Source organism: Cygnus olor, chromosome 9 (assembly GCF_009769625.2).
Source record: "Cygnus olor isolate bCygOlo1 chromosome 9, bCygOlo1.pri.v2, whole genome shotgun sequence".
In the NCBI taxonomy this organism is placed as follows: domain Eukaryota; kingdom Metazoa; phylum Chordata; class Aves; order Anseriformes; family Anatidae; genus Cygnus; species Cygnus olor.
Genome location: NC_049177.1, coordinates 16872363 through 16888656, shown reverse-complemented (window position 1 = coordinate 16888656; position 16294 = coordinate 16872363). Strand labels below are relative to the sequence as shown.

Sequence of the window (16294 nt, the reverse complement as noted above, 5' to 3'; positions counted from 1 at the left end):
CCACTGAATACCCAGACACCTACCACTGACAAGGAGGTTTTGCAGCTCCTCACCAAGTGAGCACGCTGACACCGGGGAAAAAAACGACTCCCAGTTAAACCAGGGAGAGCAGGGGCAGAGCAGGGAGCTTACACACCTGGCCGGGGTTTAGGAACCCAGTCCTTCCCCTCCCTGGAGAATGGGAGAACACACCAACTGTCCTGGTACCCCATGGAGATTTAGAGAGACATCTACTGGTACACATGGGCTTTGTGGCATCAGGGAAAGCTTCAAGTGTTTGTTTGGAAGGGGTCACATCATCTTCAAATCCCACCTGCTCACACGGGGGAAAGGCGGGTTTCCTTGGCCACCTTTGCCGTCTGCAGCCCCCACACCACAGCAGCACGCCAAGGAGCTGGCAGTTACTATTTCTACAGCACTGAAGGGCTGGCAACCCGTTATTAAAGTAGCTGGGTGGCAGGAGGAGGAGGAGACAGGTCTGCGTTGAGAAAAGCAGCTAAGTAGTACCTTGGGCAGAGCCCTTTGTAAGAACCCTTCTTCCACCTCGAAATGTCCATAGGGTCCCTTCTGCAGGGAAAGAACAACTCCCTTCTGCTCAACACCTCGGGTGACAAACGCAATTTCGCAGTGTGCCCCAGCAGTCTGTGGCTGTGGCATACAAAAAGCCGGGCACGTATCTTCAAGGCAGGAAGGATTACGTGTCTTTAGGAGTTTTAAAGGTCAACGTGCAGACTGGCTCTCCGGGACGATTTAGCCCATGCTGGACCTACGCCAAAACAAGGAGCACTGGTTGATCTCCACGTTCGGTGACACACTCATTTCCCAGCCTCGCCTGGCCAACTCCAGTGTTTACTCTTTGGCAGGTGAAGCATCCACATCACCTGCCGACTCGGACAAAGTTTGGCACTGAAAAGTCAAACAAATAACAAGACACGGTATCAAAAGAAAAACTCCATCCTGCTTACTCATCGGCTCGGTACAGTATATCTTCTCTGCAGCGCTAACTCATGTCCCGGCTTGCGTTTTGCTTCCACTCCCATTCTCATCCACGCAGGAACACCTTCCACTAGATCTTGGTAGTGCTGTAAGCCTGGAGTAGGCTGGCTTAGTCTCAAACGCAGGGGCTAGTTACAACCCAAGTGGTATTCTTCCTTCTCAGCAAAGAAAATACAGGCTTAGTTAACTCCAGCTGCCTCCGATGCTTTCTCATGGCCTCCAAACACGGTTAAACCTTACCGCAGCTTACCAGGAAAGAGTCACAGGGCAGTGCAGCTACCTGCAACACGACAAGTCTTAGGAAATGGCTGCAAAATCCTAGTGATGTGCAGAGTTGAGGCCAGGGTCAGGCACAGAACAGCAGGGCAGCTGGACATGCCTTGTCCCAGCTAAGCCAGCTTGCCCAACAGGGCACCCTAAGGTGAAATTTCCACCACAGAGAATTTGACATGAGCAACTGGCAAAGCAACTTTTAGAAATTGAATTAATTTTATTTTGATCTGAAATCTAAACAAGGCATTTCATAAGCTTCAGGTGAATAATTGGTACTGGACAGCATCCATCCAAGCCCGAGATGTCAAGGGATTACAAGTACATGGATTTCCCCCATGAAATCCCTGCCTGCGACAAGACAAACAAGACAAGATGCCGCCTTCAGAGATTTCCCTGAGCCATGCAGGTCAGAACAGGGCAGTGTACATACCACTAACGAGAAAATCAGGTGCCAGCAGGAGAGGCAGTTGCTTCCTTTACACCAATACCCTGTGTTGCAGGGATGCATGCCATGAAAAAAACGTGCAACAAGGCAGGTTGGGTACCCAATGACTGTGTGAGCTGTGCAGCAGTTCTTTGCACAAACACCCCACTCTGCAAGACTCGACTCCTCAAAACAATAATAAATAAAAAAAACCACAAAACATACTGGGGAAAACCTGCCAGCTCACTACAAACCCACCAGGTCCATGCTAAAGTCCAACATGAGGTGTACACCTCGGAGCTACATCTGAAAACAAATCAGTTGTGCTGTGTCAGCTGGTTTACATATTTTGTTCCTAGCACTCCCACTGAATAGCTCTCCCAGCAAAAAAAAAATAAAAAAAAATAAACCCAAATAAATTCTGCTTTTCTGTATTAAAACAAACAAACAAACACCAAAACCTCCACCCAAGCTCTGTTTATACCAAGCCTGCCGCAGCCCTGGCTGGTAGCACTAAATGGAGTGAGCTAATGTGCTAGTGACAAATAACCCGTTCAAACAATTCAAGCATAATTATAGGCTGGCTCTCCTGATGTAACATTGGGTACATCACTGCAGATATTATATTCACCTTATGAAAAGATTGCAGAGAGGAGCTCGGTTGGTAACCCAAACAACATTATATATCACTAACCTGTCAGCATCAGGAGTGCATGCACCCTGGCATTTGAAGTCCTGGTGTTTTAAGTGATAATCCAATGTACCAGGCATCATTGATCTCTATATAAAAGGGGGCACCACTTTTCCTATCAACTGGAGCTATTTTTCACTTCTCATCCTCAAGAGTTGTGTGGTGCTGCCCGCAAGTGGCTACACCGCACAGCAGCTGTATCCATAACGCTCCGGGTCCCTGGAGAGGAAAAATGATCAATACTCCCAGGCTGCCTTTATAAGAGGTCTCTAAGTGGTTCCATGCAAGATGCTGCTCCTCTGGGTTTAGAAATTACTCCGAAGAGAACATGAAAGCCCTCGCTGCGAATTCATAATCCTGACACACACGCACAAAAACCAGCTGCAGCAAGGAATTAAAATGAAGTTCGTTGTTGAGGTGCAGGCTGGTATATCGGCAAAGACGGCACTCCTGGCACGAGGAAGAGACCTGAAGAAGAAAACAATACCTGGAGGCTCAGGGAGCACGAAAACCATGCTAGAGGAGAACCAGTGGGGGATGAGGAAGCATTACAATGTTCTGCAAATATGACCCATGTAACAGGAATCTTGACAGGGATTTGCAGCTCCTTGGTGTGTCTGGGATGGCAGGGACCATGAGCACCGCATCATCTGAGGAAGGTGGCAGTGATTAGAGAGTCTTGGGGGGCAGAGAAAGGCACGTGAAGGGTCAGGCTTGCTGTGGGTAGGTGAGCAGAAGTGAGATGGGATCCAGAGAAGCGTCTGGATAGCGATAGTGAATGCGGAGGAGACAGAATTTCCTATTTCTTAGACACAGACAGAAGACTTCCAGGGGGATCTCAGGTTGGCTTTGGCTTTTCCTGTACTTGGGATGGAAGAAATGTTCCACGACTACCCGTAACCTTTCTCGATCTCATCCTTCCCACTGCCTGGCAACCTACAAGAGCAGGATCGGCCACACTCAGGTGCCAGGCACTGCTTCAGCACAGCTGGCATCGCAGTCCTAAAGCTGGGATCAGTGAGTTTGTGTGTCGTAAGACAGGATTCCTGAGCCAAAGTGGATGCAAATGGCCTTGATGACCTTGTACTGCCTGGGTGGGTTCTGCCGCTGGATCCTGTGCAGCCTGGGTGGGAGGGAGTGGCAGCGAGCCAGTCCCAGCCCAAACACCAGATCCGTGCTGCAGTCACGCTGCAGGAAGGCTGGCCAGGCTGGCCTTCCCTGCCTGTGACTGTTCTGGGGCAACGTGACGGCTGACAACATGCTCCTGTTCAGCATGTCACCGTGCACATGTCACCAGGCTGTCCCCCGTGTCACAGCCTTCCCAAAGCAGCCAGGTACGGCAGCCCTGTCCTCTGTAGAATATCCTGACTGACCCCCGTTAAGGAGAATTTAAGTAACATGGCTTAAAAACGAGAACGGAGATGGCTTTCATCTGCGTGAGGTCAAGTAATTTCCTCCGGGGCCAGGCAGGCTCAAAGGGCTGGCAGCCAAGGAGAGGGAAGTGGCTGGGTCTGAGCAGGAAGCACAGGGAAAAAGATGTCCCCTGGTCTCCCTGTGACTGCAGGGTGGGCAGTGACGACCTCTCTCCTCAAACAGGACCAAGCACTGCACCTTCACCTCTGCTGGGACTATTTATTGCCATCACGTCCCAATATATCACAGCAGGGGACAGGGAGCAGAGCAGGTGAAGGCTCAGCACCTCTTCTAGTCTCAGTCCAAGGCTCCCAAAGACCAAAAGCTCCCCCAGACCTGGAGCCTACGCCGAGACCAGCTCTGCTGAATGAGGATGCATTCATTCATGCAACTCCTGCCCATGAACTGTGCTGGGGAGGAGGCACCATTGACACCAGTCTCCCCAGTGCCATAGTGCTACAGGTAGGCAGGGGATGATAAGCTGCCGGGAGCAGGCACAAATTCCTCGATAGGGTTTCATTTCAAAGAGAACAAACTCCAATGGATTGCCCTGGTAAGAGCCTGAATGGTACTTGCACTTCTAGCCTAAGCGATAGAAATTTTAATTGCTCTTGTAATTATGCTTTCAGCAACCTCCAGCCCTTTGTTCGGAGAGCAGAGGCCAGCATTCACTGTTCTCCGGTGGCCCCGTCTGGCTGCAGCTTGGAACAGCATTTGCCACCTGGAGGGGAAGGGACGCTCCTCTGGTGACCATGGTGGCACAGAGCCTCGCCATGCCAGGATGCACAGCATGTCACTAAGCATGTCTTCTCTGGGCTGGACACAGCTCCAAGACGTGGAGCAGGCACAGATGTTGTGGTGCTTTAACTTCTAGGTGCATCTTTTAAAGACTGCAGAAGAGCTCTTATCCCCTCGGGTCCTGATCAGCGCTGTTCAGTCCTCACCAGGCTGGTGAGAACACAAACCCTACAATTTACCCTGGGAAATTGCTAAGGAAGAAGTATCATGACAACTGCCACGCTGTTCTGTGGATACCAAATTAACCCTGTAAAAGTCCCAGTGCTGGAGAAACACGGTCTCTGCTGGGCTGAGAGAGAGGAAAGCAGCACCGAGTCAATGCTTCGCATGCTATCAGGTTCCTAAATGCAGTGCTCTGGTGGCCATAAAGGTACAGCGCACGTGAACTCCTCCAAAATCACTGAGGGTACAACCGGAGCCGAGCACACGTTTGGCTCAAGGGCGTTTTACCTGCAAGAATACGTCAGCTGTAGCACAGACCTTCACGCTTCAGTCTGTCGGACGAGCAGCCTCCGAGCCCCAGGGCTGCAGGCACAGGGCACAGGGAATAAGCCTGGGCTCAGATTCAGCAAGGTTCTCCCTGGCAATGGATATCCTGCTCCCCAGGCCCCTTGTTTGGGCAAGCCAGCTATAAAACACGACGTACAGGACCTTGCAGGGAGGTGTAATGACGATTTGGATTTGTCAGGCACGCACAAAGTTTGGGTTTGCTCGCAAGTGCACTCATCCTGCCTGCACCGTGCTTTGCAAATGCACGATCCTGGCTGGCACCGCTCTGGTGCCTTGGCTCCCCCGGTTGCCAGAAATGCAGGTCACAGCCATACATCTCTACATCGACAGCTGCCAACGTGCTGCAGCTACTTTGTCTCATGCTGGACCACTCACGGCTAAAATCAACGTCTCCAACTGAATTGCTATTGGCCTTAGCGCTTAAACAAAACAGCTCCACTCCCAGCCCAGGATTTTCCTCAAACAATGGCACAAAACGCACACACAAGCCTGGGGAGGGGAGGGTTTGTGTCAGAAAACACGGCTGCTGATTTTTGAGATATACCCCACACAATTAGAAACAGGGGATCTATAAACATCCTTAACAAAACCCACCAGGTCTGGGGGTTTTCTTCTCCTCGCTGTCCATTGTGTACCGTTGCCTTATGAACACTCAAAACCGAATGCTCTTCCCGTGTTGATTTTATGCTTTTGCACTTAACTGCACGTCTCCCTGCTGGCTTCGTGGTGCTGGAGATAGCAGCTCTCTTCCTTCATGCCTGCAGGGCCAAGGTGGTCGTAATGGGATCGGGTACTGCACGCTAATTGCCGACTCACAGGTGGGAAGGAAGGGCTTTGTGCTCTTCTCCCAGAAAAGATCCCCTTTCTTTTTTAAACACACATTTCTCAGCTTAGGAAGAGCTAGGTGCCGCATGCAGATTTATTTCTTCCTTGTCGGGGCTGTTCTTCTCAGCATTTCAGCGCAGATCTAATTACAGGGCGTTGCACTCATTGACAAATTCATATACCATCCTATTTTGGGCTTGCCTGCAATAACTGGCAAGAAGCACAACTACATAGGTGGAGGTAACCGGTTATGGATTTATGATGGTATTCATACAAAGAAACCCAGCACGAACACAGAAATATCCTGAACTGTGCTGCTGCCATCGATTTGATAATGAGAATGTGATTTGAAATAAAAACATCGTGGGTGCCAATTCACTATGGGGCTAGCAAAAATAGGCAGAATACCTAGAAAAGGAGGACTCAGCTCCAAACGCATGCAAAGCTTGAATATCATCATAAGGTACCTTATAAAAGTGGCTGCTATAGTGCCCACAAACGAAAGGCCACTCAGCGAACCCACAGGTGAGCTTGAGCAGAGAGGACAGGCTGCTGCGGCTCCCCGTAGCTGAGCGGAGGTGAGGGCTGCCCAGGTGTGGATGCTGACCCCCAGCCCGCTCCCCCAGTGTCACCCCTGCAAAAAACAGCCCCGGGGAAAAGGCTGGCTGAGTGCCAGAGCCCTCTGTACCCAAGTGTTGGCCTTTTAACCAAATAAAAGGAGTGACCGGCTTTTTCAGACACTGCAGGACGAAGGGGCTGCAGAGCCTTGTGCATTTTAAAGGCGCTGGTTTTACAGGAGCTGTTCCCAGTTTCAGGTCGAGCCTGAAGCCTGCTTTAATCTACTTTTAAGTGGTACAAGCAGCTGTGCTCCCCGTGCCAGAACACGGGGCAGATTCCTTTCGGTGCACCTTCTCCTATCTGCTGCGTGCAATCTGCCGCGGGACTTACTTGTTGCTGTCCCGGTACTGATAGATATAACAGCCTTGAGGCATCCCGCTCTCCTGGTCCAAGGTAAACGAGAGCTTCAGCTGCAGAGAAGGGGTGAGGGGAACGAGAAGAGAGAGAAAAAAAAAAAAGCAACATTTTAGGCTGTGTTCTCAGTCATCACAGCAACTGCGAGCAAGGCTTGTGGGAGAGAGCTAACTCGCCGAGACTGACACGCAAACACCGCGGCCTGGAACATAGCGCGGGGTTCCAAACCTCAGGGCGAAGTCACATGCGTTGCAGAAACCTCTCGCTTTTTCCACCCTTTGTTACTCTAAAGTGTTTGTGGTTCTTCTGAAATGCATGGGTCATAACGGCTCGCCCCTCCAAACCCACCCACACACACCGCCCCTCACCAAAGCGGCTGCGGTTGCCCTCAGACACCAGAGAAGCGAGCGCTCGCCATCGGCAGCTGCAGTTCCCACGAGCCTTTCTCTGAAAACCTTCCCGGCTCCATCCCGTTCCCCCAGCGCATTAGAACAGAGGAGAAACCACAGAGGGAAAGGTGACAGATTTTTCCTTCTGCGCGGAGTTATTAAAGAGCTGTTAGAAGGGTTTGCAGCTTGGCCCCGCGTCCGGCAGGAGGCTGTGATGGGACCTGGAAGCGACTCCAAGGAGGCGTTCGGCAAGGGCTTTCGGATTTCAAGCACAGCCTCGGCTCCTTTTATTTAAGGGGGAAAAATGAATCCTCTCTCCACAGGGCAGTTCTGCAGGGAGGCTTTTTCTTCAGGATTTTACATGCTGAACTGCCCGGAAAACAGCTCGGGGCTGACCCCCACGAGAGGGGGCCTGGGGGAGCAGAGCCTCTTTCCCCACGGGAATGCTGCTGGGCCCCAGGGGAGAGAAGGGCAGGCTGTTCCTGCAGCCCCGAGGTGCAGCCCCTGCGCTCTGCAGAGGGGCTGCAGACCCTCAGGAGGAGCGAGCAGGTCGGGTAAGAGGGGCAGCATCCTTCGGAGGAGGTTGCTGCAGTTTTTACGCACTGAGCGCTGTAGCTTTTTGGGGGGACAGACTATTAACAGCAGGGCTATAACCACTGCTGGATCGTGCTGGATCATTTCAGGACTTGAAATGGTCTGGGAAGACCACAGCAAAAGCTAAAAGTCAAAAGAGGTTTGTTAGCATGAGCCCGGCCTCTCTAAACAGGGAAAGGAGGAAGCGGTACTGAGCCGCTCCTTTTGATCACAGACTCTCTCCTCTGGGGTCCAAGGAAATTGCTAACTCAAATTAACAGCCTATTCAGGAATGAACACAGAATTAAAACATCTTTCTCCCGTAGGCTGTTAAGAAACCCTGTGTGCTGAATCATTAGATGGTGCACCAATTTTCCCTTCCCTACAGGGTAGCAAAGTCATACGCTGTGCTCTCATTGACCCAAATAAAACTGCATACCATGAAATCATGGAAAACTTCACCATCTTGGTCACTGACTTAATAACCAAGTCCAAGGCTGAGGCCAAACCCAGCTGATCTCCTGGGACCTCCATGCCCCTAACCCTGTAAACCATCCCAAAACACACCCCTGCAGCAGCACGTAACACGTGCCTGCACTTTGCATGTGTCCACGACAGAAGTATCACAATCTATGCCTTCCTGCAGGCTCTGACCTTCTGCAGCTTGGCATATTCCTCAGTCCCATCTCTGAGAAGGGTGTTTGAGGCAGGACTAGCAGGGCCCGCTGGGGACGTTTCGTCTTCCTTGACATCTCTGCAGCCAGGCAGCAGCTCCAGCCTCTCCAGATGCTCCGACGGTGCACGACAGATGCCCCACAGGAGCAGGAGCTCAGCAAGAAACAAGCAATCCCCAAGAGAGGCGAGTGATCACCTTGCTTTGACAGAGGCAAAGGTCACTTGGCTACAACCAGAGTCCCCCTGGTTCAGGGAACTGAAGGAGGGACTGGGAACTCCCCAAAGGCATTTTCCTGGGCCAGGTTTTCCAAAGCTTTCCTACTAGAGTATCAGAAGGAAGGTCTGAGCCAAAAGGGACAGCAGTTATCACAGCCACAGCTCCACACGCCCCGGTGCTCTGAGGGAAGGGCATCGCATTGCAGAGAAGAAAAACAAAAGAAGGTGCAAAATTGGGCCGCTTTGGCTACTTTTATCAATAGATCTGACTGGGACAAACTGAGGACTGCCTGAACCTCTCCTTTACAGCTCTCTCAGCTAAGTGGCCTTTCGGCTTGCACTAGCCACACACCTTTGGTTACAGCCCACCTGGGCTCCATGCCCCCTGCAGCGCTCAGGGCCAGAGGCAGTTCTGTGCGAGAAGGCAAGTCCGGGGGACGGGAAGGAAGGAAAAGGGCTGGGAAGGAAAACAGCCTTGTTTGGACAGGCTGCATGGGAAAGCTCCGGGGGAATCAGGTACGGGAGGGTGACCTTTCCACTATCTGGAGGGGACAGGGTCGCTTGGATCCTGCCTAGCCAGAAAGAAAAGATCACAGTTCCCTAAGATAATGCATTTTCAGCTTTCTGTTATTTTAACCCTTCTTTCTCCGGCTATGGCATTCAAGACAAATACAACACACCCTGCTTGGCAGGCTCCATCCTCTCTGCTTACCCACCAGCGCCAGGAAGGGCTGAGGGCGGTGTAAGGGGGACCAAACGTGCCTTGACCGCCTGGGGCATTGCTGTCAGGCGGGTGGATGCTGCTGTCACCTGCAGTGACAAGACCAGCAGAGAAATGCCGGGCTCAGGTTGTCACACGGAGATGGCAACTAAAGCTCTGTCCTGGCGGCTGCAGCTCGAGGCAGTCGTGATGTCGCTGATGCACAAGACCTTGCTCTTCCGCAGATCTGCCCCGTCACGGCCAGCCTGGAGGGGCTGTGACCGTCACACCCAGGCGAGGAGTCACACAGACTCCTGAAGGACCAGCCGAGCTCTGGCCGTGCCTGCCACCTGCTGCGCTCCAGCTGCCTTTGCTCGCTTGGTGCCCTTTGGTCTCTGCAAGGAGAGCGGAGCCCACGGGCAAAACTTGTCACAGAGCGGCTGAGGCAGGGAGGCAAGGACCAGCTGAACACTGCCAGGAGGCAAGCTGGGATGCAGGGACTGCTTTGTAAGCTTAAAGCTGTCCACACCCACCCAACACGGTGCTGTTGGGTCCCCTCTGCTGTTGGAGCCACTGGAGGCTGAGTCCTGCGCGGACCATCCTTGGACACGTGGCCACGTCTGCGCTGCCGTGTTCAGCTACAAGGGTGCTCATGTCCCCAGCACCTCAGTGCTTTGGAAGATCTGCTCCACAGGTTTTTCCTGCCACCACAGATCCCCGAGAACAGAACTCAAGCATCTTTTCCTGCCAGCTCTCTGCACACCCAGCGCTGCTGCTCCTTTCTGTTCCCGTCTCCTCCAGCAGCTGCCTTTTCCTTCTGCCTTTGTTCACTAAGCACATCACAAAACGTCTGCTTACTTCTGAACTACAGAAGGTTGCAGGGCAAGGCTGAGGATTGGAGAGATGTCAGGAGCTGATCGACCGCTTTATCATTCCTCCAATCTGACTTCCACTGCAGGGATGTCACGAGACATCCCGAGCCCCCCAGACAGACAGAGACCTACAAACCAAACAGGCTTTTGCAACACTCCCTCTGGCACAGCTCTAACTCTTAACCAACTTGACAGCATTGCTCCAACACTGCAGGCTGCTTTGAAGCTCCTTTTTGTGTGTGTGTCAGAATGCAAAGACTTGCCATAAAGCCAGCAAATAAATACCAGGACAAAGGAAAGGCCACTGTTGTTCAAAACACAGGATTTGATGCCTGCAGGGACAATGAGGGAACTCAGTTTTCCTACAGAAATGCAAGTGCAGAGTGACCCCATCACACGGAAGGCTCGTCAGCTGAAGGGATCTTCAGCATTAAACACAGGAGATCATTTAATTTTACAGGACACTGCTGGGCTCTGCTGGGAGAGGAGGGGGAGAGGAAATTTCCCAGCGCTGTGCGCGATTTGGCTTGCACTGCCCCCTTCAGTAGCGTAGCCCCAAAGCTCACATGCTAATAAAGATCCCTTTCCACTCCGATAGCTCTGCACATAAAGAGACGCCTGGCGTGGTGTGTGCGTGAACTCGATGGGAAGGGGAGCTGGAACAGAGCCACGCTGCGAACAGAGTGTTGCCTCCCAGGCGAGCCCCATCAATAATTGAGATGTCAGAGGCATAGGGAGGTGCGCGAATAAGAGCTGTCAAAAGGAGTAATTGGGATCTGCGAGGATACGGTGATGGATAGGCTCGCTCGCTACCAGGCACAATTGCAATACACCCAAATTGAAGAGGAGCAGGGCGCTGAAATTCACAGGGCCAGGCAGTTTGATGGGCTGCATGTAGTTCCCTCAGTGAAGGAGAGCATTGCACCCATGGTACCGAACAGGAGTGGGCACACAGTCTGGCCACTGGTGGACGGAGCAAGAGAGTGTACTTACAGCACGTGGCCGATCCCGGCAATGTTTGGTGGCGCATATTGCAGGCTCGAGGTGAGGGTGATGCCACCTCCTTGAAGAAAGTCATCTCCTGCCCACAGTGGTGCTGGGCACAGAGGAAAATGGCTCCACTCTAAGTTGGCAACATCCTCCCAGTCGCTATCCCTACGTCCTGAAATCCAGCAGGGGATGCAGCTGGCTGGCAGTGGGACGGCCCTTGCTCCTCCACCCATCAGACACCGATGTGCTTCATCTGCTCTTGGGCACCCGAGGGTTTCCACACGCTCCCTTGGCAGCAGGGAGCAGGCACCAAACAGGGCACGGACACAGACAGAAGACATCAGGGAAAGCAGAAAGGCTCCGGGCAGCTGCCCCACACTGCACGGACAGCTCTGGGCTTCCTGATCCCTGCAGGGACCCAGTGCCCTGCTCCGAGCAGACAGGTCTTGGTGGGGTTGTAGGGGAAGCTGTCTGTATTTTGGGGATTCTCCATTACCACAGAGGCCAGAAAGGGGGAATGGTGCTTTTGCACTGCCTTGGACCTCCAGGCTTGCCTGGGCTTTGGTGCAGCCAGCAGCCGTCCTCGTTTTAAAGAAAGTTTTAGACCTGCAGCAATTAGGGGCCCAGTCATGCGATAAAGCCTGGTAGCTCCAACAAGGAGAGAGCGCGAGGAGCAGCTTTCTGGCTGCTGAAACGCTGCCAGTACCTATATTGACTCGGCTGGGCAAATTCTGCATGCCCCTTGAGTAAATGGTTTGGCTTGGATCCCCCCTTGGCTCTGAGCACCAAACCTCCGTCGTTAGACTGAAAGTTTTCTCTGCACATGCACCGTTTCAGAGGTATTATCAGTTCAGCCGAATAACCAGGTCAACGATTTCAAACGTCCTGGGTTTGGGTCAACACAAGGGCATCGTGCTTTTGCCAGCCTTGGTTCTACTGTTCAAGGTAATTCCCCCAGCGTAGTGGTATTCAGGCAGAAAGAGATCACCCAGGGCAAGGAGGTGAAGCAGAACATGAGCCTGCACAACAAAACCCAGGGGACTGGATCTAGAGATTACACCGAAAACAGTCTCCTGAGAGGCAGGGGGTCTCACCTGCCCTTGGCACTCCCACAGTTATAACCCCGTCTGCACAGAGGTCCAAAAAGACTGGTATCAGCTCCCTCTCGGAATAAAGGCTCCCCTCTCCAGCAAGCTCTAGAAAGCTTTTTAAGAATAAACTTAGTCATCGAGCAGGTTTTTATGCCCCTCCCAAACTTTGGTTTTGACCTGAAAAAAAAATAACCCTGAAGTCCTGACACTCACTTTTCAAACCACAAAAAACGAGCCGTGCTCCAGTAACGTAATCACAGAGTTTTCTGGCACCTCGTCCCTTAAAAATACATCCATCTGCCTGCACACAGGCCATCAAACTCAATCTTGTTCACAATGGATTTCCCAATTCCTGCGTGCTGGAAGGGCTGCAGCGGTGCTGGCTGTGCTGACTGGACGAGCCCTTACAGAAGCACAGCCTGCAAACCTCACAGCTGTGTTTTCACTTAAAGAAGCTGCTCTTGAGCACTTCTCCCTCTGGGTCGCTTTTCGATTTGCACTGCAGATCAAAATTGCTGCAGAAAGACCCTGGGTAGAGGTTGCACTTCTTCCTGGTTGCCCCTCTCTCTAGAAGGGAATGGAGGAAGGACAGGATGGGGTAGAAAAGGAGACATCAGAAGTCCTCCAGTGGTTAAAGGCAAGGCAGGGAAGCTTGCTGCCAGCTCAACTAATGACCTGTCACATTGGGTTGGTGTGGTTCTTCCCTTCTGGCTTCGCAGACAGCAAACGTTTGGCCAGTCTCAGCACCTAGTTACAGGACTGCTGTTGCTACTGGTTGGAAGTCCTGAACTGGTCCGAAAGTGGTCCCATCTCACCCACTGCCTCCTCGGTGAGACCTCTTGTCCCCATCCCTCAATGGGTATTTTCCAGGTGAAGGTTTTAATTCCCTAGGAGGCTCCAGAAGCAGTCCCTGCTGTCCCGTGTCCTCAGCACTGCCAATCCCCAGGAGACTGAGACAAACAGAAAGGCAAAACCAGCTGTCCCATGAGCCTGCTCCTCGGGGAAAGCGTGCTCTAGAGGGGACATCACTGGTAGCTGCTCTTCCTCTCTCTTCCTGCCCCAGTCATCCACTTGAGACATCCCAACCCTCACACTGCAATGCACAGTGGGCACAGGAAGGGATCAGCAACGATCATGCTGCACCTAGCATGCTCTACAACAAGCCAACGCACATCCCAGAGCTCCTGTATGTGAGATGACAGCGCTGAGATGACAAGCTCCTTGTCAGCCTAAGCTAACTTCTCCCCTTTCACGGGGCAGAAGAACACCTGGGTGTAAATGGACAGCACAGCAAAGGGTGACATGCAGCAATTCCTCTCCGTCCCTGTTCCTACTTTGTTTTCCAGTCTCGAGGTCTCTCGTACAGGCAGGTTCTCTCTTACTTGCCGCAATACAACACATCACCTCGGGTTTTACTCACTCTGCACCACCCAGGCAACACATCTCTCTCATATCCCTTCTGTCACAAGACATTAGCCAGCGAGCTACATCTATTAACAGGCTCCAAGATCCATGCGTGGGGCTAAAGGAAAATGTCAACCTGAAAGCCAACCCAACCTAGGAAAACGAGCTGAAACTCCTATGGGGCTTTACTTCTGGCCTGAATCCCTGCTGCTGCCTGCAATCCACCCAGGCAAACACAAGCATATAAACCACATACACAGCCAGGGAATCCCTAGCAGAGAGTAAGATGGAAGATAGCATTTCTCTTGCTTCTCCCCCTTAAACTAACTGACCTACTTGACCAGCCTGGGACCCAACGGCACAATGACTTACTACTAAATTATTTCTCAGGCTGCAGCAGATCTTGCTCTCCAAATATCTCCCCTGGGACCCAGCGAGGACTCCAGGGTCTTCCCCTCCCAGGAGCAGACACCAACGCACATTCCCTAGCACATACAGGTGCTGCTTTGCTGTCTCATAGCCCCCCAGACCTCTGCTGCAGGTAGCCAGGTAGTACAGAAATACCAGCAAGCAGCTTTTACTGGATCCTCTGCAAAGACACATGGATGCTGTCATCAGAAGGCAGGCTGGCATTGTATCCTTGGCTTTTATTTCGCAGCTGCAACTCAAAGCTGAAGAGCCCTTCTGGGAAGATGGGGCAGGAGACAACTTTCAGCACTTGGCACTAATATAAACTTCTAATGAGTTTATTTTTAAACGCTCACACTTTGCTTGCACTGGAGGTTTAGAACACAGCATGCAATATGCGAAGAAGTAAAACCAGATTTATATAGAAAGGAGAACTGAACACTTCCATTCACGTTCTTTGTAATTTATAAACTGGATGAGCTCATTCTTTAGATGCATGATTAGGAAACCACACGACTAAAATAAAGATTATACAATTGCAAAAGGGTTTACATTGGTGGATTAAAAATATCTTCTTCAGAAACTAACGAGTTCTGACACAGCACCGCATGCTCTAGACCACTAGGGAACTGTCAATGAAGTTAAAGTATTTTCTACACATACATCAATTTTAAAATAAAAGCAAAACATCCCTAGGAAATGCCACATAAAAAACTGTGACACCAACAAGATGCATGCCAAATTTCACTGCTTGGCTGCTTCATGTTACTCAGAGCCTGTCTCCCAGACTCTATAAAGCGCTCCCAGCTCTTGCTGAGCTCCCAGAGCTTTTTCCAGCCCTGCTGGTGCTCTAAAAACAACAACTGACGATTGGATTCATCGTGTGAAGGAACTTGTCGCTTAATAACATAATAGGTCCTTCACAAGCTGGGCTTTACCTGCCTTGATAGAGTTCTGTGGCTGCAGAAAAGCGTTGCGCATTGAAGACTGATGATGCCTCCCCGGCTTTTCCACAAGGGAAGAGTTGGGTCCCGCCTGTCCAACCGGCCTCTTCTTCACTGTGAGCTACAAAAATTCACTTGGGAAAGCAGGAACTTGGAAGAGGAGGAGGATGAAGACTCTGTTAGGAGACTTGAGTGCAATCGGGAACTTGAAACAACCCTACGGGCTGCTAGGGAGGTGGCACCAACCCTTCTCTGAGCAAACAGCTTGCCGTTAAGCAACGGCGCCCTGTCAATGAAGAAGCCGATGGCCGGAGGGCAGCGCTCTGACACCACACACTTCATTAGAGAGGGGAAATCCCCCAGGAGAGGCCAACAGCCCGAGCAAAAAGCCAGAGGTCAGCTGAGCTGCTGGGACCTACAACGGGTGTGAACGGGAACAGGTCAGACCTCTTGAGAAGCGAGACGGGAAACGCAACGCTGACACCGCAGCGCCGAGCCCGCGAGCATCCGTGGCTGGAGCCCAGCACCACAGCACCAACAGCCTGCACCCAGCGCTGCTCCTCACAGCACGAAGCAGGTGCTAGGATGGAAAGAGTCCCTCGGCCTCCTAATCCCTGGTTCGTAGGAAAGCTCGCTATACGGCCGAGGCTGGCAGAACAGCAAATACATTCGCTGCTCTGAAAATCCTGAGGCAAACAGGTCAACCAAAGGGGTTAAAGTAACCATGAAAAGAAAGGAAATACTTCTCACTGTTAACAAGGAGAGAAACTTCAAGCATACAACTGATGTAAAATTTCCCTTAGTCTGAGAAGTGTCAGCAGAGCGGACACGTGTCTCTGTACACAGCATCTGTGGCCTGAGGGCCACTCGTGTCCATGACCGGAGCCATCCTGCTGCCACAACCACAGCTTTTTCGCAGGATGGGCAGTACAAAGCCCTTGTATATGTCATTCTGATCCGATGAGGAAAAGCGAAGCCTGACCAGAAAGGCATCACTAAGGCATTCCTGTCCCCAAAGGATATACGAGAGCCTGAAAAACTTAAGAAAAGCAGTCGGTGTGCTCTGTGTTTGCTTTAGATGAAAAGTGACACAACCGAGTGGAAACCTCCCTCAACTTGCTGCTCGGTAT

General features: G+C 51.7%; 1 protein-coding gene across 3 annotated transcripts in view; it reads right to left on the bottom strand.

Annotated features, from left to right (window-relative positions):
* The window catches only part of DIS3L2 (DIS3 like 3'-5' exoribonuclease 2), a 192380-nt gene that overhangs the window by 30357 nt on the left and 145729 nt on the right, over positions 1 to 16294 (bottom strand). For all 3 annotated transcript variants that reach the window (XM_040567859.1, XM_040567860.1, XM_040567861.1), the window contains exon 15: positions 6879 to 6958. In XM_040567859.1, the coding sequence (XP_040423793.1) occupies positions 6879 to 6958 (80 nt within the window). The remainder of the gene's footprint in view (positions 1 to 6878; positions 6959 to 16294) is intronic.